The sequence below is a fragment of the Phocoena phocoena genome, chromosome 1 (assembly GCF_963924675.1).
Source record: "Phocoena phocoena chromosome 1, mPhoPho1.1, whole genome shotgun sequence".
Lineage (NCBI taxonomy): Eukaryota > Metazoa > Chordata > Mammalia > Artiodactyla > Phocoenidae > Phocoena > Phocoena phocoena.
The window spans coordinates 151,136,240-151,156,973 of record NC_089219.1 but is presented as its reverse complement, the minus strand read 5'-3'; the positions used below and the strand labels follow the sequence as shown (position 1 = coordinate 151,156,973).

Below are 20,734 nucleotides of genomic sequence, written 5' to 3'. Positions count from 1 at the left end.
CTGGGAGGATCCCACATGCCACGGAGCGGCTGGGCCCGTGAGCCATGGCCGCTGAGCTTGCAAGTCCGGAGCCTGTGCTCCGCAACGGGAGAGGCCACAACAGTGAGAGGCCTGCATACCGCCAGAAAAAAAAAAAAAAAAGAAGAACATATGTCAGAGGATAAGGGCTGTGGAGAAAATTAAAGCATGTTATGGGGGTGCTTCCCTGGTGGTGCAGTGGTTAAGAATCTGCCTGCCAATGCAGGGGACATGGGTTCGAGCCCTGGTCCATGAAGATCCCACATGCCACGGAGCAACTAAGCCCGTGTGCCACAACTACTGAGCCTGAGCTCTAGAGCCCACGAGCCACAACTACCGAAGCCCACGTGCCTAGAGCCTGTGCTCCACAACAAGAAAAGCCACCGCAATGAGAAGCCTGCGTACCACAAGGAAAAGTAGCCCCTGCTAGCCACAATTAGAGAAAGCCAGCGTGGCAGCAACGAAGACCCAAAGCAGCCAAAAATAAACAAATAAATAAAGCATGTTAGGGGACTGGAGAGTGTAAGGGGTGGGTGTGAGGGTTTCCTCTTTAATATACAGTGGTCAGGGACACCTCATTGAGCAGGTGACAGTGGGCAGTGGTGTAGGAGGAAGACCAAGAGGGAATGGTGTCCCAGAAGCTGCATAATGTGTTTCAAGGAGGGTGTGATAACTGGGATAATATGATGACAGGTCAGCTAAGAAAAGGACTGAGAACTGATTTAGCAGCGTAGATGTCACTAGTGACCTTGATGGGCGTTGTCTTGGTGGAGGAGGAGGGGCAAAATCCTGATGGTGTCAGTTCAAGCGAGAAGGGGTGCTGATGCTGGATAAACAAAATGTGGTAGATCCGTACAGTGGGTCGTATTCAGCTGAATGCTACTGGACCGTACACTTTAAAATGGTTGAAAATGGTAAATTTTCTGTTGTGTGTATTTTACCACGATAGAGGGGTTGGGGGACCGCACGGGAAGAGAGTAGGTGTGTGAATCTGCTAGGGCTGCCGTAACAAAATACCATAGACTGGGTGGCTTAAACAACAGAAATTTGTTTTCTCACAGTTCTGAAGTCTGGGAGTGCAAGATCAAGATGCCAGCAGGGTTGGTTTCTGGGGAGACCTGTCTCCTTGGCTTGTAGACAACCACCTCACTGCGTCCTCACGTGGCCTTTCTTCTGTGCACACACTGGGAGACAGAGCTCTGCTCTCTTTTCCTCTCCTTATAAGGACACAAGTCCTGTAGGGTTTGGGCCCCACCCATATGACCTCATTTAACCTTAATTACCTCCTTAAAGGGCCTGTCTCCAAATGCAGTCATTACAGTCAAGTTAGGGCTTCAACATATGAATTGGGGGGCAGGGAGGACACAACTCAGTCCATAACAGAACCGGTAAAGAAGAATGAGAGAATCAGAGACAACTCTCAAAGAATTTTATTATAAAGAGAAGAGAATGGGACCGTAATTCAGTATGGATATGACTTAAGGGAGAATATTGTTTTTAAGATGGGTGGTATTGCTGCACATTGGCATGCTAGTGGGGTGACCCCATAGAGATGAACTGATGATGGAGGAGAGAGCAAGGTAATTGCGGGAGTGCTATTCTTGAGGAGGTGAGAGGGGATGGGATTGACTGCGTAGGGAGGAAGGCAAGTCAGTTAATAGATGTGGGAGCATGGAAGTTGGGGACAGGGGGCTTTATAGGCAAGGGGAGTGAGGGAGCACCTTTGAAGGGCCATCAGGAAGAGTCAGCCACAATTACCTTCCACTTCTTATCTCTTAAGGAGCCTTTTGGGAAAGTCTGTTAAACCATGGATTTACAGATTCTCAACCCCACGTTTTGCCTGGGGCCATGGTGAAAAATAACAATTTCTCTTCATCCCTTTCAAACCTGAAATCAACCCTGATGCATAATATGTTACCCATGGTCTGTTGGGTGTTGTGAAATCAAACCCCTGGAGGCCATGAAGTTGAAGGTTTTTAATGGAAATGTCATATGTTTAAAACAGTGTGTTCAAAGCTATGTGCTCTCCCTGAGGATTTAAGGTTTTGATTTGGGGATGCAGAGCCCTCAGCTTGTTAGATTATGCCTGTCAGGAGAAGAAGACGGTGGACACCTGTAAGTCAATTACTGCCAAACGTCAGCGGCCCTGCTTTTCCATTCCCTGACTGAAATCAAAGGTCGTGTGTCGGGCTTCCCTGGTGGCACAGTGGTTGAGAGTCCGCCTGCCGATGCAGGGGACACGGGTTCGTGCCCTGGTCGTGGCACCTCACATCCCACATGCCGCAGAGCGGCTAGGCCTGTGAGCCATGGCCGCTGAGCCTGCGCGTCCGGAGCCTGTGCTCCGCAACGGGAGAGGCCACAACAGCGAGAGGCCTGCGTACCGCAAAAAAGAAAAAAGGTCCTATGTCAAGAAGCAAACAGGACATTAAAATGACAGAAAATATTTCTTAAACATCACCTATGTGCCAGGCACAGTGCTAAGTGCTTTGCACATATTACCTTGTTTAATCTTCACAACAGCCCATCAAGGGGGCGCATAATTGCCCCCATTTTATGAAGAAACTAGGGAACTAGTACAAAACGATGGTAAGCAATGGAGCTGGGACTCAAAACCAGGTCTGCTTGACTCTAAAATTCTTGGGATGTTTTGTTTTTCTTTTTAAATGTAATCAGAGATACAAATGTGCATCGTGTTTTTTAAACATCTTTATTGGAGTGTAATTGCTTTACAATGTTGTGTTAGTTTCTGCTGTATAACAAGGTGAATCAGCTATATGTATACATATATCCCCATATCCCCTCCCTCTTGCGTTTCCCTCCCACCCTCCCTATCCCACCCCTCTAGGTGGTCACAAAGCACCGAGCTGATCTCCCTGTGCTACGCTGCTGCTTCCCACTAGCTATCTATTTTACATCTGGGAGTGTATATATGTCAATACAACTCTCTCACTTCGTCCCAGCTTCCCCTTCCCACTCCCCGTGTCCTCAAGTCCATTCTCTACGTCTGCGTCTTTATTCCTGTCCCGCTCCTAGGTTCTTCAGAACCGACAAATGTGCATCATTTAAAAGTAAAAAGTCCAGAAAAATGCATGATGAAAAACAGTTTTCCCACGCCAATCCTGATTTTCTCATTCCCCCCAAAACCCACTACACTGGACCTTTTTAAGGTGCTCAAAAGAGGATGAGTTCAAATCAATTAGGAAAGTTCACTCGTGTTATGGACAGAACCTAAAGAAATATAGTACAGTTCTTAGAGGAGATGGCATGTGTAGAAGTCGATACCAAAAAAATATTTTTTTTAAAGAGGGAGCTGTTACCAGTATTATCCATTTTAGATATTTCTTCAAAAATAAAAATCCAGTATTTGAGGTCTTATACTAGGTACAGCCATCAGAGTCTTCAAGGATTATTAGCACCATTATATTATATACAGAATTGTGTGCATTTGTTATGTGCTCATATATGAATTTCCCTGGGGAGAGAATCCTTAGTTTTTGTCAAATTCTTGAAGGAGCCTGTGTCCCTCAAGTAGTTAAGCACCATGGCTTTACCCCCAGAACTTAGGTGTTCCAGTAGATTGGAAGAGAAAGAAGGATCTTGGTCTGTATTTTAATGGGAATAAGAAATGGACCTGGACCCATGAGAAGTGGACCCCAGTGCACAAACACAGGTCCTCTCTGGCCCTGGTCATTGTAGCCACCTAGGAGTTGAGCAGTCCTTGCCTTGGAAGGCCAGGCAAGATTCCTCTTCTCTCAGTGAGCTTAGACTGGGACCCTCAGGCCTAGAGTTTATCTCCCTTTGACCACCAGGCTCCCCAGAAACTACTGCTTTCCTTGCATGTTACCAAAACGTTGTCAGATCACACTAAAGAAATGGGCTTCCTCCTCCTTGTCCCTCCATGACTCGAGGAACCAGCCAGCCTGAGATGGGCTACAATTTTAGCCCTGTGGCACCTCATGCCTCCGTTGTCCCTGCTAAGGTTCCCAAGCTAATTATCTCTCCTGTCTCTCTCCAGTTTTTATTTGACCAAGAAGTAGACTTGGAAACATCTACCAGCCTTTTCTGAATCTCTGCTCTCTTTTAACTCAGGAGCCAGAGAAGGATTATAAAATTAAATCTTTAAAACCTCCTATGAAGCAGTCCGGCCACTGAGATCCATCAACGCACACATCTCAGGCCTCCCTGCATCTGACCGGGTCCTACAGAGCAGTGGTTCTCAGCCATGACAGTTGTTTGTCACTGTCCCACTTCATTGTCCCACTTCACATGTTCTGCAGTGATTCTGTGGGGGGACCGGGGACGTATCTGAATCTTCAGGGAAGGAGAGAATCATTGAGATAGAGACCAGCTTGGCCATTTGAGTCTGGATGCTGGATACACTAGAAGTCAACTCTGCTCAGTTCTGAAGAACAGCTACTCAGATGAAGACAGCTGAGTCCCAGGCCTCTGGCTAAGCACCATGGCTTTGGTATCCTCTCAAGATCTGTCAGAATCCAGATGCCCACGAGGGAGGCAGAACCCCGTAGCAGAGCTCACATTTCTGCAGACTCCTAGGGGCGGGGTACATCCAGAACTAGCCCAGCCTTCAGTGCCTGGACAGACAGACCAGTGGGCACTCACCACTGAAGGGCTTGGGTCCTTGGCCAGGGTTGGAGGTATGGCTGGAGCAGCTGCTGGCTGGAAAGGGGGAGTTCCTGGAATAAAATACCCAATAATGAAGTCAGACTGCGTCCAGGGGAAGCCTGAGCAGGAGCTGAGCTACATGCTGACCTTTTCCTGAAAATCCTGAATGTAATAGTGGAGGAGGATATTATGAAAATGGAAAACAATTGCATTAGCTATTCCAGGAAGAAATTCACGGGCTTGATGGAATACAAAAGCTAATCGGTTGGCTATTTTTTAAAATAAGTCTAGAGCTTAGAATGGAATATCCCTAATAATTTGATTATTTTGCCATTCAAGAAGGTACACAATGCACAATGCCTGCGTCTTCTGACCGTGTCATTACCAGGGCAGCCCGAGGGGCTCCGTCTGTTCTGTCGGCTTAGTGGGTTGGTCTGTGGGAGCGTATCCAGCTCTGCAGAGTGGTGTGTTCTCAAGGCAGGGTAGATTTGGTGGATATGGTCTAGGGTTGGGGTGGGGATTGGGGAGTAAGTAGGATTTGAACAGGGAGCTAGAGAAAGAGGAGGGGTGAGATCTGCAAGGAGGGACCTCCACTTGGCCTTCTCTTGGCTCCTGAATAGTGTCCTGGTGGTCATTCTCTTCTCCCCCTACCGGCTTTCTAGAAGGGCTCTGACGCCCAGAAAACCAGGGGGCCGTCTGTGCTGCTTCTGTTCTTGCTCCTGGCAGCGCCTCCTGTGATTGTGTTTTCTGGGCATTCATGCGAGTGCTTTTCAGCTTGCCCCCTTTTCCTTCTCCTCCAGTTTATCACAGTTCAGTGAAGAGAACATGATGGATCCCTACAACCTCGCCATCTGCTTCGGGCCCTCGCTGATGTCAGTGCCTGAGGGCCATGACCAGGTGTCCTGCCAAGCCCACGTGAATGAGCTGATCAAAACCATCATCATCCAGCACGAGAACATCTTCCCAAACCCTAGGGAGCTGGAGGGCCCCATCTACAGCAGAGGAGGGAGCACGGAGGATTACTGGTAGGGGGCTCAGGGTTGGAGGAGGGGAAATGTCACCAACACGCACTGGCATGGGGGCCAGATGGCCAAGCGAGACGGAGGGAAACACCCAGATCCTCCCCACCTCCCACTCCTAGGCACTTCAAGCTGCCAGGATCGGGGGTTGCTGTAGGCAGGGCCCCACCTCGACCCAAACTACTCAGTGCCACTTCAGGCTGCCTCCTTTTTTACGAGTTCTGAGTGATGAGAGACCATTCTGAAAGATAACGACAGCAATAACAGGAACGTTAATGATCTCCGGGAAAGGAAATTTGATCAGGTTGTACACAGAACTGCCGTTCATCCGGCAGCAGTGTCTCTCTGGCTCCTGCTCGAAGCTGGCTATTGTGAGAAGAACAGTCCTGCGTCCCAGGGAATTTCTGTCTTATTGGGAAGATTTCAGTTATGAAGCGTAATTTCCTGACTGTGAGTTTATACAATGATAATTTAATAATGATCTCAGACATTTGTGATGAGAAAGTGGGGTAAGGTCCATTTTCGGCAGGTTAGGCCCAGTGCCCCACTGAAGCAGGTTCGTCATGACTTCACCTGGAAACAGAGATATAAAAGCAATCCCTAGGGCACATCTTTGCTAGACCCTTCCGTTAGACAAATAACAGATTTCCATTTTGTAGATTAAGTCATTGCAATCTAGAGAGGCCAGGGACGATCTTTGAGGCCACCCCAGTGGTGGGGATCCCAGCCCTGACCCCTTGACTGTCAGTGCAGGGTACAACCCACTGCCCCACACTGCCCCCATCGTGCCACTTACAGGGCCATTTTCCCAGTAAACGCAAAGACAACTGCCTCTCTCTTTTACTCCCTAACATCCCTTACCTCTTCCTCCTCCTCCCTTTCCCTTCTTCCCCTAAACAGTGTTTCAGCCTGGGCTGAAAGCATAAGCCAGCCCAAATCGGATTCCATCTGAATTCAACATCTGGAAGCAATTCAGCCAGCCCCATTGCTATGGACTGAGGTAGGGGAGGACAGGGGAGGTTGCTTACTTAATGAGAGGCCAGTCAGTCCATGCTTCTCCCTGATCCCCACAGAAGGAGCCTCCAGCCCAAGGAGTGAGGAAAATGCTATTCATGTGTCTGTGAACATAAAAATACCACTGACATCGCTGAGTTCGGTCTTCTCTGCTGTCCTGTAGATCCCGGCATCTGAGACTGAGCTGGAGAAATCTAGGCTCACCAGCTCGGAGAGAAAGCTTCCGGTCACTGACAGATGGCTGGTGGGGACTAGGGATGTTGTTCGAGTCTCAGCCTACTGGCTGGTGGGCTCCAGGGAGCTGTCCTTGTGCATGTGACTTGGAGAGTTGGTTTCCCTTGCATGAGTGTTGAAAAGCTGTGGAATCGTGTTCCCGATTCCTGCTTCACCTGCCTTCTCACATATCAAACCGCTACAGGCTCTGGACCCATTCCAGGACACAGAGCCCCACCTCACGGCCCGGTGCAGCAGGGCCCTGGTAGGGCTCACCGGGCACAGATGGGAGGGCACCTACTTCTCAGTTCTGTCCAAGGTCTTCTCCCAGCACAACACCACCCCCACCCCCAGCCCCATTGGTTGTGCATCTGCCATTTATTAGCAGCCTCTGGGAAAACCACAAGATTAGTCAGGGCCTGTTACTACCACAGACTGGCTGGGAGGCCAGAAGCACCCCAGGATCAAGAGTAAATGACCTTGGGTAGGAGGGACCATCTGACTGCTGGGTTCATAGCCACTCAGAAGGCTCCCAGCCTCTCCCATCAGAAGAGAGAAGTGCCAGCAAAGTGAGCTAAGATGGATGAAGGAGGGGAGGGAGGGGTGGCAAAGGGGGAGTCAGAGCCTAAGTATACTGGAGATGGGCCAGGAGACCAGAACAGCCAGGAAGAGGGAGCACCAAGGCCGCTTGGCCTCCCCGCAGCCCCACTGCACCACACTTACCAGCCCTGAAACTGGAACCCAGTTTTCCAGGACTGCCTGTGGTGTAGCATGCTGGGCTGCTTCTGAGACCACAGGTGTTAGGTAGGCTGGGGTGTGCGTGTGGAATGAGAGAAGCATAGCATTTCAGGGCTAGAAGGGACCTTATAAAGCATCAGCTTGTCTTTACCTTAGAGCAGTGGTTTTCAAAGTGGGGTCCCTGGACCAACGGCACCTGCCTAACACCGGCTGATTAGGAATGCAAGTGCCCCGACTCCACCCAGACCTAGTGAATCAGAAACTCTGGGAATGGGTGAGGCAGTCTCTTTTTAACAAGCAGTCCAGGGCTCCGTGAAATTTGGGAGCTGCCGCCTTAGCGGACGGCCAAAGAAATGAACTCAGAGGTCTGGGGAAAAGTGAGCCTTTGCCCTGCACACCCCTGGGGTCCCAAGGGTTTCCAGAATGTCACCAAACTCATTCAGAGGGTTTTGAGGCCCAGAAAACAGTGAGAAAGTGTGCCCACATTTTCTGATAAAGAGGAATCCCTGTTGATATTCTCCCATAATGTTCTCTGGGGTCTGGAGAGCCTCCTTGGAACTGCCTTGCCTCACACGGGGTGAGTTCTAAATTAGTCCCCTGGTCTTTGAGGAACTTTCTAGGAGCGAAGGACCCGTCCGCTGAGGAGGGAGAGGCTGTAGGCTCAAAGGTAGAAACTGAAGCCAGGATGTGGGGTTGAGGGGTGATGGTGCTTCCATAGAACTGCCTGGAAAGTCTCACTTGTTACTACCTACCACCAGAGGAAGAAACTTTAGAAATGAACAGGGTTTTTTCTCTACTTTTCAGGAAGTCAGAACTTCCTGGTGCCCTTCCCCACGCACTCTGAAATCCAAGAGATCAGGAGTAGAAATGACTTTCCTAATAACTTCCCTGCTCATTCTCGATTCTCCACCCTGGGTAATTTGAGGCTCCATGAATTCTGTCAAGAACTTGACCCAGCTCTCATCCGCTGCCCTCTTGCAGTGTCCAGCCCACAGCAGACTTTCTTCCCCTGCTTGTGTTTCCCACTCATTTCTATGACTCACCTCCTACTTTCTCACCAGTACTAAACCACAAAGCAGCCAGAGGCATCAAGCAAAATGAGAAAGAAGGAAAGAAAGCAATGCTTATTAATCACTCCCTCTTATTTCATTGAATCCTAACACAACTCTGTGAGATATATAGACCATTATCCTCGATTCAGAGATTAGGTATCTGAGGCTGAAAGAGATTAAGTAATTGCCCAGGGTCGCACAGCTACCAGGTGTCAGAGCTGGTATTTGGATCCAGTTGTATCCGATGCTAAAGCCCAGTGTTTCCCTTCCACCATGCTCCCTCCAGGAACTAATTCACCTAGAGAAATAGCCCTTGAGGAGCTAAGTTATTCCGTATTTTCGAAAAGATTTATAAGTTCAAATGGGGTTCCTCTTGTCTCAAGATGTTGTAAGTCCCATGTAGTCTCGAGTAGTTTTCGTAGCGGGAGCTAGCCTAGAGAATCCCGAGAGCCTTACATTTCATTATAAGCATCTGTCTGGAGTATGTGATCAGGATCTAGAGAGTCTAGGATAGATCCCATGTCCAAGGAAGCTGTGTGAAAGAGAAGACAAGAATTTTGTAAGCAAATGCTGAGGTCCCAGTTACTCTTGGTTCTGTTGCAGTGACAGCCCTCACGGAGAGACTACCTCGGCTGAAGACTCCACCCAGGATGTGGCCACAGAGCACCACACAAGTGATGACGGTACGAGGCCCCACTTGGAGTCAGTGGGACTGTGGGGTGGTGAAGCAGAAAGGAGAGATTATATATCCTGTGCTCCTGATGACCCTTCCTGTCCAGCAGTCCCCTCAAGACGAGCAGGGAGCTCTCCTGCCTCCCAGCTTCATTCCTTCCCTTTCCTGGAGAGACAGCCCACCTTCTCAAATAGAGTGGTCTCTGTATTAAACCAGAGGTGAAGAGCTAGACTGTAGCCCTTCATCCTTCACCCTTCTCGCCCCACCTCACTGCCCCTCATCCACCTCCCAGTTCTTTTTCTCATCTGGCTGTCTCACCAGCATACTGTCAGTCCCTTGTCATGGCCCAGACTCCTGCCAGGTAGCTGGAGACCAAAGGGAAGGAGAGCTCATTTGAAAAACAGAGGGCCCAGGGAATAGTGAAGCTGGGTGCCAAGAACCCGGCAGAAGCAAGCCAGAGGGGGTGGGAATCAGGATGCAGAAACCACATGCCCTCACGCCTGCCGACTGGAAAAATTGACCCTTTCCAAAGCACAGCCACGCGCTGCACAGCCTGGTGTGTGTGCGTCGAGAGCTGGAATGCGCAGCTGTCGTCCGTGGGCCTCGGCGATGCCCATGATTTATTAGGGTCTGTCCAGCCAGCACAGTCCCCCTCCTGCCAACAGTTCTACACCTCCATTTCTGGATCGCCTGGGCTCTGGAAGTCTCAGCAGCTGACAAGGGGCCTCAGAATTTTCTGGGCACAAGAACAAAATGGCACAGGCTGCAGTGTTCCCTGCTCCCTGCCTTGCTATGAATTCTGCAATCCTAGGCCAGCTTTTAAAGGAGAAAAAGAAATTAGGATTGCTGATTTGGCTCTTAAGGTCAGATGGATCAATATGGTAATTTACCACACAATGGGAAGGGATTTGGTGAACCAGGGAAAGTCGTATTTGATTAGAGCCTACGTGTGCCCAGCACTGCTAGAGGCTGTATATGTCTTATCTCTTAATCCCTAGTGAAATTGATACAGCTGCTATTTAATAGTTAAGAAAACTGAGGCCAGAGAGGTCGAGTGACAAACCCGCAGCTGTATGGAACCGACATTGGGATATTTAGACAGGCCCCCTGTAGTGAAGTCCCCAGCCCTGCCCCGGCTGTCTAGGCATAGTCTTGTTTGCAAGTAGCCTTTCTCTCCACTACTCAGAATATCTGATTTTAACCCTGGGTTCCTGATTTGTGGGAGCCTTCTTTTTGCTCTCTGACCTCTACCTGCAGCCCAGAACAGATAATGACAACGGTGACAGTAATAACAGTAGCTGACACGTGTGTAGCACTTACTGTGGGCCCACACAGTTCTGAGCACTTTTACAAATTGTTATTTGTTGACTCCTCATACCAACTTCCTGAAAAAGGCACTATTATTATCCTCATTTTATAGATGAGGAAACAGAAGTGCACACAAAAGTAAAAATACATTGCCTTTGCACACCCCTTTTAATTTTTCAAATCACTTACATGTGCATTTTTCCATGTATTGACCACAACATATATTTCCATATTTTGCTCCTTGGAAAGTTGATTGGGCAAGTTATTTTCTCTTTATAGCAACTAAAAGCTCATGTTCTAGTAGGGAGAGTATATAATGTAAATAAATTATTCAAAGTACAATATGTTAAGTGTTCTAAATTAATGGAGTTATTTTATAGTCAGAAAGGAAGTAATGCTTACAAGTACAGTATGGCATAAAGAGCTGTGAGAACACCAAGGAAGTTACTAGAGGAAGCAGGTGAAGTTTGAGTTGTGATTCAATGTGTTTCATCAGGCAGGTGACAGAGAGAGGGATTCCAAGTGGAGGGAACAGCATAAGCAAAGGCAAGGAAGGGCATACAAGTGCTTTCAGGGGTTTGCACAGTCTGCGTGGGAATACCTGCTTTATAGATCATCCGTGACTTATTTTCACACTAGGTTATCTTCCCACCACTGTAAGTTCAGCTAACTGGGCTCTTCCACCCAGTTTCCTGAGTCTGTGAGTCCCAACAGCATGTGTTTCCTTCTTTTCCACCCCTCTCAGAGTGTGAGCCCATCGAGGCCATTGCCAAGTTTGACTACGTGGGCCGGACAGCCCGAGAGCTGTCCTTCAAGAAGGGGGCATCCCTGCTGCTCTACCAGCGGGCTTCCGACGACTGGTGGGAAGGCCGGCACAATGGCATCGACGGACTCATCCCCCATCAGTACATCGTGGTCCAAGACACGTACGTTAGGCCCCCTGCACCTTTAGGGGTCCCTGGCTGCAGTGTGGGAGTGATACTTTATTTCTGGAGCCCAGGAGGATGAGGGAGCCCAACCCCTAGGGGGCGCCGACACAGTCCTGAAGTGTCACAGTTGCTTTGAAGGGCCCCCAGACTCAGAGACTGAGTGGAGAATTGTTTTTTCATCTCTCCACTCTCTACTCCCCCGCCAATCACATCTCCACCACCTTACCCCACCCCCAGTCATTTTAGAAACTTGCCAGCCAGCACTCATCCACATTTATACCTGATGAGTGATAATGAGGGATTATTATTTGACCACTTATATTTCCTTTCTGGAAAGATCAGGTTGGGAAAACATTTTGATTTCTCTGTCTTTTTTTTTAAACAACCTGATGGCACTTTTCCACTTGCAAATGAAAATGTTGAGTTCGTTTTCTAGTAGAAATCTAGCTTAAGCAACCTTGTGGAAATAACCCAGTTCATTTAACCGAGATGAGGTTGACTTGGAGAAAGACAGGGGAGAGGAGGGGAAAGGATGTCGGGGAACAAAGGGAACATGGACTGGTTCCAGAGAGACTTCATCACATGGGCTGTAGGTTGGTTCCTGCTCTTTGAAGCAATGTCTTTGCATCAGGAAGGCTTTTCCCCGTGGCCCCTCAAATCTGCCTCCCTGCCCCATTGCCCTGCCTCTGACCCCGACTCCCTCCCCTTGGATACGATGCTGTCAGTGTTTTTAGTCCTTCCCTTAATATTATTTTTTAAAGGTTGATATCCTGAATGAGTCTGCACCCTCCCAGCCTCTCCCCAGCTCGTTCTGCGGGGAAATCCTCCCTCTGTTGATAACATCGCATACCTGGTGGCCATCTGTGCGTGGACCCTCCCAAATTTAGCATTATGACTTCACTCCAGGACCGAGAGAAGATGAATTGTGGGGGAGAAGGGGCTTTCTTTGTCATCAGTAGCCAGAGGGGCCGGGAGAGCCATGGAGAGACCTGGGACCGGCTTGGACGCTCTAAGCAGGGCTAGATGCGCTACGACAGAGTGTGGCAGTGTCCTGCCTCAACGCCGGCATCTCCAGAGCCACGGCAGAGCTGACTGCCCTTGCCCAGCTGTGCTCGGGACCTGAGCACATAAACGGCCACCTGGACCTCCTGCAGGAGGTGGCCCCGGCACAGCTGCCCCGGGAAAGCAGCGAGGGGTAGAAGGCAGACACCTCGAATCCAGGAGTCCCCTAGCCCAGCTTTCGGAGGATCTGAGGACCCCGCAGAACTCAGCAGGATTATTTATCTTTATTTAAATGACCCTCCAAAGGCCCGTAGCTTTCCTTGCCTCCGCACCCAGAGCCCAGCCAGGCGTCGCTGCTGCCTCAGAACCATTGTGGGGTCGCGTGTGTGTCGGGGGGGCCATCTTGCCGATTTAACACTGCTTTTTGTGTTGTTGTTGTTTTCCCCTCCTCCCTGCCTGCCTGCCCCTTCTCCCCCAGCGAGGACGGTGTCGTGGAGAGGTCCAGCCCCAAGTCTGAGATTGAGGTCATTTCTGAGCCACCTGAAGAAAAGGTGACAGCCAGAGCGGGGGCCAGCTGTCCCAGTGGGGGTCATGTAGCCGATATTTATCTTGCAAACATCAACAAGTAAGCTCTGCTTTTCATTTTCTGCTCCCCTGAATGACTTGCGACACCCCGCCTCACCCTCTGGCCTAACCGCCCTCTCCATCCCTGTGCTGCATCCCCCCACTTCCCGGCCCGACAGCTTGCATGTGCTCGTGGCTGCTCCAAGGTGGACAGGGCCAAGGAAGCATCCACAGGCCTCATCAGCAGGCCCAGGTCTCCGGCTAGCGGCCGTCACGCTAAGGACGGGTGTGCCCCTCTGTCCCTGCAGCGTCTGTCCGCTCAGACCTTCCTGGCCATCTGACTGCTGAAAATTTGGCCAAAGCTGTAGTCACTTCACGTAACTTGGTTTTGTACTGTTTCTCAGAGGTGCCTTCTCTTTTCCAATTCTGACTCAAATAATAATCTTTGATGTCTTCCTTGGCCCTTGTCTGTCCAAAGATCCAAAGTCTCGTGCATCTTCTACCAGGTTCATGTCACCCTAGATGGTTTATTTAGATATCACATGTCTGTTTCTCCCTCATCCTGCATTCGCTCCCCTGGAGGAAAGGCGACCACTACCCCCACCAACCCCCACAAGGAAAGCTTTGTCCTGAGCTCTTTCTTCACTGTCTAACCCCCCAGCTCCCTTTTCTCTTGCCCTTTCACACCAGTAGAAATAATTTGCCATTTTTTCCCCCTATTGCTTTGGCCCTGTGTATTATCCTTCCCCGTTAGTCCCTTTGCAGATTCCCACTTCTGTCCAGCAGGCTCGTAACTGTGCCCCCCAGCTTTCACAGTGGCTGTTAGCAACATCCTGGGGTTTTAACTCCACCCACACCCGATCTGGCCGTCTAGAGGGATTCCACGCCTGTGTGCTGCTGCCTCCCCTAGAGACATTCAGGTTATTGGAGAACTAATCTCATCTCAAGGGGCCAGACACCAAGCCCCAAAGCCTACAGACCTCTTTCCGCCAGACCCTGAACCTTGGCCCAGTGCCAACAGGATGACAAGCCCCAGGGCGCTCCCGATGAATATGGATTGGAGATGATGTACAGTTTTTATTCCCCTCTGGCTTTGGAGGAATGAAATGATTTGCACATTGAAAACCTGTTAACCGTAGCCTCTGGACACTGAAACTGGAAGGAGAATAAAAGATGCTTGTTGTTTTTAAACTGCACCAGGTCGCCCAGATCTCTTGGCTTTTTTCCAACCAGACGGTAGCATGGGGAGTGTTTGGGGCACATGGTTCTTTTCCATCTCTTTCACCCTCTACTTAGTAAAGTAGCTGATTCAGCGCACTTGGTCAGTGTAGTTACAACTTCAGTCAGACCGGTAAGAAAGATCGAGGATTTAATTGATTTCCCTCCAGCATAGTGTGCCCTGTTGGGGGGCCAGCTAGTAAAAAGTTAACTGTGGGCCAATGACATTTTCTTCATTATTTACAAGTCTGCATTAATTATAAGCCTATAATCATAAGGTTGTAAGCCTGTAATTAACCCAGAAACCAAGGCGAGGTTGGTGGAGAGAGAGTTAGCTAATTAGTCGGGTACAGATTTTTAAGCCATCATATATTTGTTGCCATTTGTACAAAGGAATTGTAGCGAGTAATACCTTGAATACTCAAAAGATGAACATCTGGTAGAAAGTCAAGGCGGTTCCCGTGAACTCCTTGGTTGGTGGTATCAGGATGGGGTCTTGGAGGACGTGGTCTGCCCAGACGCCAGCTGGTCCGTGGGTGAGCAGCCGCCCCCCCGGGATGTCTCGCCCTTAGGACTGATCGGCCTTCGAGCCACACCTCCTGCCCCACACAGCTCTCCTCCCGAGCTCCTTCTCTCTCCTGAGTACCCTGGGTTCTCTTTCACCCCTGGACCTTCACATCTGCTGTCTTCTCACCTGGTCGACTCCTCTCCCTTTGAGACTCAGTCCGAAGATTTCTTTTTAGGGAAGCCTTTCTGACACCTCTGAATTCCTCAGGGCTGAGTTAGATGCCCTTATTCTGTGTTCCCGGGGCAATCTCAGGACACAAGCTGCGCTTGGATCTCCCACCGGGCTGAGCTCCTTGAAACCAGGAACTCTGTCTTCCTCCCTCTATATCCCTGGGGCCTGGCCCACACCAGCCACTCCATAAATCTGCCTCATTAGCAGTTTGGGCCTTGTAAGTCAGCCCTCCTCACAAGAAGGAAAAAGGAAATCAGCAAGGAGTTGTTAGGGTGCGGCCTCTCAGTTCAATTCCACACACTTACTGAGCGCCTCCTGTTGTGCCAGGTACGCCTGCCGCTTATTCAGGGACGAATAAGATGATCCCTGGCCTCGGAGCTCACAGTCGGGCAAGGTGAATACCACAGAGACAAGTCACTAAAAAGCGGTTCCATAGATGCACTGAAGGAACAGAAGGGGGAGTGATCAAGTCTGCCTGCCCATGGGGGAGGGAGGTCAGGGAAGAATTTTCAGAAGAGGAAAAGTCATTTCAACTGGACCTTATAAGACTCTGCGAACATCCTTTATCCACTGGAGAGTGGCTGACCCCCAAGGCTAAAGCTGCCGAGCAGGCAGCCTCACGGAGTGGCTGCTGTGTGCCAAATCCCGAACGGGGCCCCGGGCATGTATGATGAGGAAGACCTCCGCAGTGGCCCTGCCCCAAGGACCAGCTCCTTATCTTCAGGTCCTACCCCTTCCCTTCTTCCATCCTCAACTCCCACCTCAGCCTCAGTGGCCCTTAGTAGATTCAAGTTCAGAGCTGCCCAGCTGCCATCCCAAACCAGAAGTGTCATTGCCTCTTAGATTAGGTCCTATAGTATCTGATTCCAAGAGATAATGAGATTATTGAGCAGTGGGCAACACCCATATGAATAAGATTTTGCCAGACCGTTTCATCTGAGAGCTTTAGTGGTCTGAAACAGATCGACTCAGAGCCAGGGTTCAGCCCAGTGCTGGGTGACTTAGGGTCACGTTGATGTGTTTCCACCCTAGAAAATGCACAAACGTGACCCGAACTCTGCAGCATTGCAGCCTCTTGAAAAATATTCTGTTCCATGTCTGCAGAATAAGCAACCACAGCCTCTTGCCAAAGCCCCAAATAATCACTCTTGTCAGTGGACCAAGAAACATGCTAAAATTTGGAAAAGTCAACTCTCCTCTTACCAGCAATTCCCTACCTCCTTGGTGATGGTGAGACTTTTTCTCCTACCTGGGGTCTGGGGCCTGCTTTCTATGCAGAACAGGTAACGGAGGGTACCTTTTCATGAATCTGTCTCCCATTAGAAACTTTTGCTTAATCAGACATTTTTCCTGACAGCACCTTACACATTGAGAACTCAAAGCCCACGACCACCAAGTAAGTATCTATTTCTCCTTTGCCCAGGTCGGGGGTGGCAGGGAGACAAAGACATGGAGAAAGCAAGGGAAGGTGACACAGGAGAGGACATGCTCTGTGTCCTCTCCTTCCAGAAGTCCCTGGGTACCAACATCTGCCCCTCCCTCACTCATCCTAGCTTCCTCGGAGCCAGGGCTCCCTGATCAAACCGCCCTTTCTGTTTGTCATTGAAGGCAAAGGAAGCGGCCAGAATCTGGGAGCATCCGGAAAACATTTCGGAGCGACGGCCATGGGCTGAGCAGTTCCCTGACTGATTCCGCGTCCCCGGGGGTGGGGGCAAGCTGCCGCCCATCTTCCCAGCCCATCCTGAGCCAGAGTCTCCCCAAGGAAGGGCCAGATAAGTGTTCCATCAGTGGGCATGGGAGTCTCAACTCCATCAGCCGTCACTCATCCCTGAAGAATCGGCTGGACAGTCCACAGATCCGGAAGACGGTGACAGCAGGCAGGTCAAAAAGCTTCAATAACCACCGGCCCATGGACCCTGAGGTCATTGCACAGGTAACTGGGGGCTCTTGGACAAATAGCTACCACAAATCTACACTTGTCACTGCTGCTTAGTGCAGCCCATGCTCATTATGACGGCACTTGAAAGAGAACGGTGCTTTGTACATTATACACGGAGTTCAGGGACTGTTAGACATCTAGACCCGATAAGATGGCTTTCCAAGAAATTTGCCAATCCCTCTCTCCCCAAAAAGAACTTGAAGACAAAATAAAAGAAGGCAGGCTTCTTGCTCATATATGGGCTATTTGCAAGCCTGTTGTAATTTTTAAAGCCAGTAGTTACAGACTCAGTGTTTCTGATAGAATCCATTCAGCCCAATTTTGAGTCTTGAGACCCTGGTAGATTTCAGTGAAGCTGCCCGAGTGGTGAGGCTCAGAGGTAGTTCTGGCCACATTTTCATATCAATGTGCCATCGCCATCATCCCTGAGGCTAATCTTTGGTCCCTAGTGATAGATCAATGATCAATCAACAATCTGCTCCTGGTTGTGAAGGCCCCAAATTACTCTGCCACTGCGCACTCCGGTACCAGAAAGGTTTCCAGCCCAAGCCTCCAGAGGCAGTGGAGATGAGCTCCCTCGCTTGCTACAGGGTCTTCCTTCCATGTATGCATCACACTGAAGTCTCTGTTTTCCATGAAATATTAGAGATCCAACCCCACCTCTAAAAATGCGACTCTCGGGGCCACTCCAAGCAGTTCACTCAGACGTCTCTCCCAACTCTATAATTTTCATTAGACCAGGTAGGAACTAAAGGCTCATCGTTGCCCTTTTATGTCTCAACTGAGTTGAGATTCTCCTCACCCCAACTTCCAGGGTAGAGGCTGGGTGTGGCCTCTGTTGGCTTAATCGCAGTGCTCTGCTTAGGGATGGTGTACCTGGCAAGCACAGTATTAAGCTACAGGCCTGAGATGTCTTGCTTTGCTAGCCTTCTGTTTCTGTGCCTCTCCTTAAGCTCTTGGCTGCAATCTGCCTTGCACCACGGGAATCCTCCCAGCTCCCTCTTTGGCCAGGTGTTAGGAACGTCGGAATAGCTACATAACTGGGACAGACTCTAGCTGCAGAGCGGGACTGAGGAGGGATATGGAGTTCTTTCTGCACAATTTTAAGGTTTGAGAACATCAGAGGGATGAGTGACATTGAACCACTCTCGGCAGAAAGCATGGATTACCCTGTAGGGCAAAGAAGCCTTCACCAGGGGCCTTTGCTAGAAACATGCAGTCTTTCCATGTGAGTTTAATCCCAAGGGAGGAGCCCTGCGGTGGTTTGGGGGTGCTAGACACAGTGTGTGGAGAGGTGGGGAGGGATCTGGGAGGTCTCCCTGGGAGGCAGCTGGCTGCATACAAAGGGTCTTTGGTTCTGCCTTGAGCCCCTGAGCTAGGCCTGCTGTTTCCTAAGATCTGGAGTATTGCACTGTGAAACTCAGTGGAGATTCACCTACGTGGACTCTGGCTCCCCCTCCTGCTCACTCCTTGGTCCCCTCTTATGGTGATGGGTGGAAGGAAATGGCTTCATCAAGATGAGCACTCTGGATGGGGTGGAGCGGGGGCAGGGGTGGGGGGGGTGTCCTGATGGATCCTCAGGGCCAGGGCTCTTGAACCTTCCCTCAGTCCTTGAGGAGGAAGGACTAACCCTCTTAACCTTTGGCCTTTAAAGTCCAAGATAACAAAGATCATACTTCATCTGTACCACTTTTTTAAAAAGTTGTTTATTATGTACAGTTTCAAACAAACGTAGAATATGAATCCCATGTACTCATGACCAAACTCCTGGCCACCCTTAGTTCATCCACCTTTCCTGTCCCTGCTGGATTACATGTCATCTCATCCATAGATACATCCGTGCATGTGTCTAAAACCTGAGTGCTCTATTTAAAAAGCATCTCAACCACTCTGTCTGAAGGGTAAAAAAAAAAAAACCCTCATGAGAACGAAAGTCCTTTTTGCCCCCCTTCCCTCCCATTCTGAACATCCAGATGTTCAAAGATTTTGGCCAAATAAAATCATCTGGACATCTCCTTACAGTCGGTTTCTCCATGATTTGGCCCAGGTTGCTGAACTAGGACCCTGGGGGCTTCTCCCTACGTGAGCCTCACTCTCTCCTTTCTCCTGTCCGCAGGATATTGAGGCGACCATGAACTCTGCCCTGAACGAGCTGCGGGAGCTAGAACGGCAGAGCAGCGTCAAGCACACCCCGGACGTGGTTCTGGACACCTTGGAGCCCCTCAAGACCTCCCCTGTGGTGGCCCCCACATCGGAGCCCTCCAGCCCCCTGCACACTCAGCTCCTCAAGGACCCTGAGCCCACCTTCCAGCGTAGCGCCAGCACTGCTGGGGACATCGCCTGCGCCTTCCGGCCTGTCAAGTCTGTCAAGATGGCGGCCCCAGTCAAGCCGCCAGCCACACGGCCCAAGCCCACTGTCTTCCCCAAAACAAATGCCACTAGCCCCGGTGTCAACTCCTCTGCCTCCCCACAGTCCACTGACAAGTCTTGTACTGTCTGAGGGATGTAATTTAATTGTTCTAGACAAGGGGACTGGAGGGACTGACTGTTATTAAAATCTTCCTATTTAACTAGCTTGGGGACTTCAGTTGAAAATTAGGTTCTAAGTTGTTCTTGCAGGAATTAGCCTCCCCATCACCCAAAACCTTGAGAATGAAGCCCTCGTTATCGCCCAGCCCTCCCCCACCCTTCCCGCTACCTTCTGCTTCCCCCAGTTGTAATCCAGCCAGCTACAGTACATACTGTTCTTAGGTTAGCCAGAGATAGGTTTTTCCATTATCAGGTCACTGTGAAATCTGGCAAGGCAAGTCACAGGGCCGTGGGCTGAAGTCTCAGTCCCCTCAGACACAGGGGATGCCTAACCAGATGGTTGGCTGCTGACGGCCAGCTCTCAGTGGCATCTTGTTTTGGGTACTGATTATAGAGAATCACATACAGTTCATTCTCTGTTTTACACACACACACACACACACACACACACACACACACACACACACACAACTTTTTCTAGTCTCTGGCATGTGTAGCCTCTCCTGGTCCTAGATAGACTGGTCTCTTTGTAAGCTATTGTGGCAATTCACACAGGAGCCACCAGGGGTCTCTGTTTCCGTTACAAATCTCAACTCTGTCTGGGCCAGAGAACCTAGCCTTTGACTCTCTCCACCGTGTGAAATTTAGCAGGATGGGACTCAATCCTGTAAACTGTTTGGGGTTGGGGGCTTTCTCTCTGTCTTCTTTCTATTGGTGTGAATTGATCATTGGTGTTTGCTTTTGCTCTCCTCCATTCTCTGGAACTACAACCCAATCTTCTTACAGAACTTCTAAAGTTTTTCTGAATGTACAGACATTTCTCGGGTTCCTATCTTTGTCTCTGATGTACCGTTTTCCATTTAAGACATTTTCCTGTGTAAGACAGTTTTATAGTTGGTTGCTTTTAGGGTAAAGAGGCTTAAGACAGTTTTATTGTGTTTTTGGCAGGTTTGGAAAAGGTAAGAAATGGGTCCTTCCTCCCACTTTTTTGGGTACTTAAGACATAAAATTCATAATCCTCTTAAAAATTAAATTCAGCTTTGCTAATCCTAAAATTGTTCCCAAATGAAAATGTATTCTAGGTTTATCCCCTAGTTGGGTTATTCCACAAGGCCTCTCTTTAGGGACCAGTGGGGGCTTAGGGAGCCCTAGTTAG

The 20,734-nt window shown here is 49.7% G+C and overlaps 1 protein-coding gene across 3 annotated transcripts in view; it reads left to right on the top strand.

Annotated features, from left to right (window-relative positions):
- Positions 1 to 19,717, top strand: part of SRGAP2 (SLIT-ROBO Rho GTPase activating protein 2) — a 227,962-nt gene extending 208,245 nt beyond the window's left edge. Inside the window, exons 17-22 of one of the 3 annotated variants that reach the window (XM_065895453.1) lie at positions 5,442 to 5,666; positions 9,281 to 9,360; positions 11,404 to 11,584; positions 13,068 to 13,214; positions 16,719 to 17,043; positions 19,166 to 19,717. In XM_065895453.1, coding sequence (XP_065751525.1) covers positions 5,442 to 5,666; positions 9,281 to 9,360; positions 11,404 to 11,584; positions 13,068 to 13,214; positions 16,719 to 17,043; positions 19,166 to 19,549 — 1,342 coding nt within the window. In that variant the 3' untranslated portion in view covers positions 19,550 to 19,717. Of the gene's footprint in view, positions 1 to 5,441; positions 5,667 to 9,280; positions 9,361 to 11,403; positions 11,585 to 13,067; positions 13,215 to 16,718; positions 17,044 to 17,695; positions 17,786 to 19,165 lie in introns of those variants that run through there. The other 2 variants (XM_065895460.1, XM_065895467.1) reach the window with 2 other exon arrangements.
- Positions 19,718 to 20,734: the final 1,017 nt, after the last annotated feature.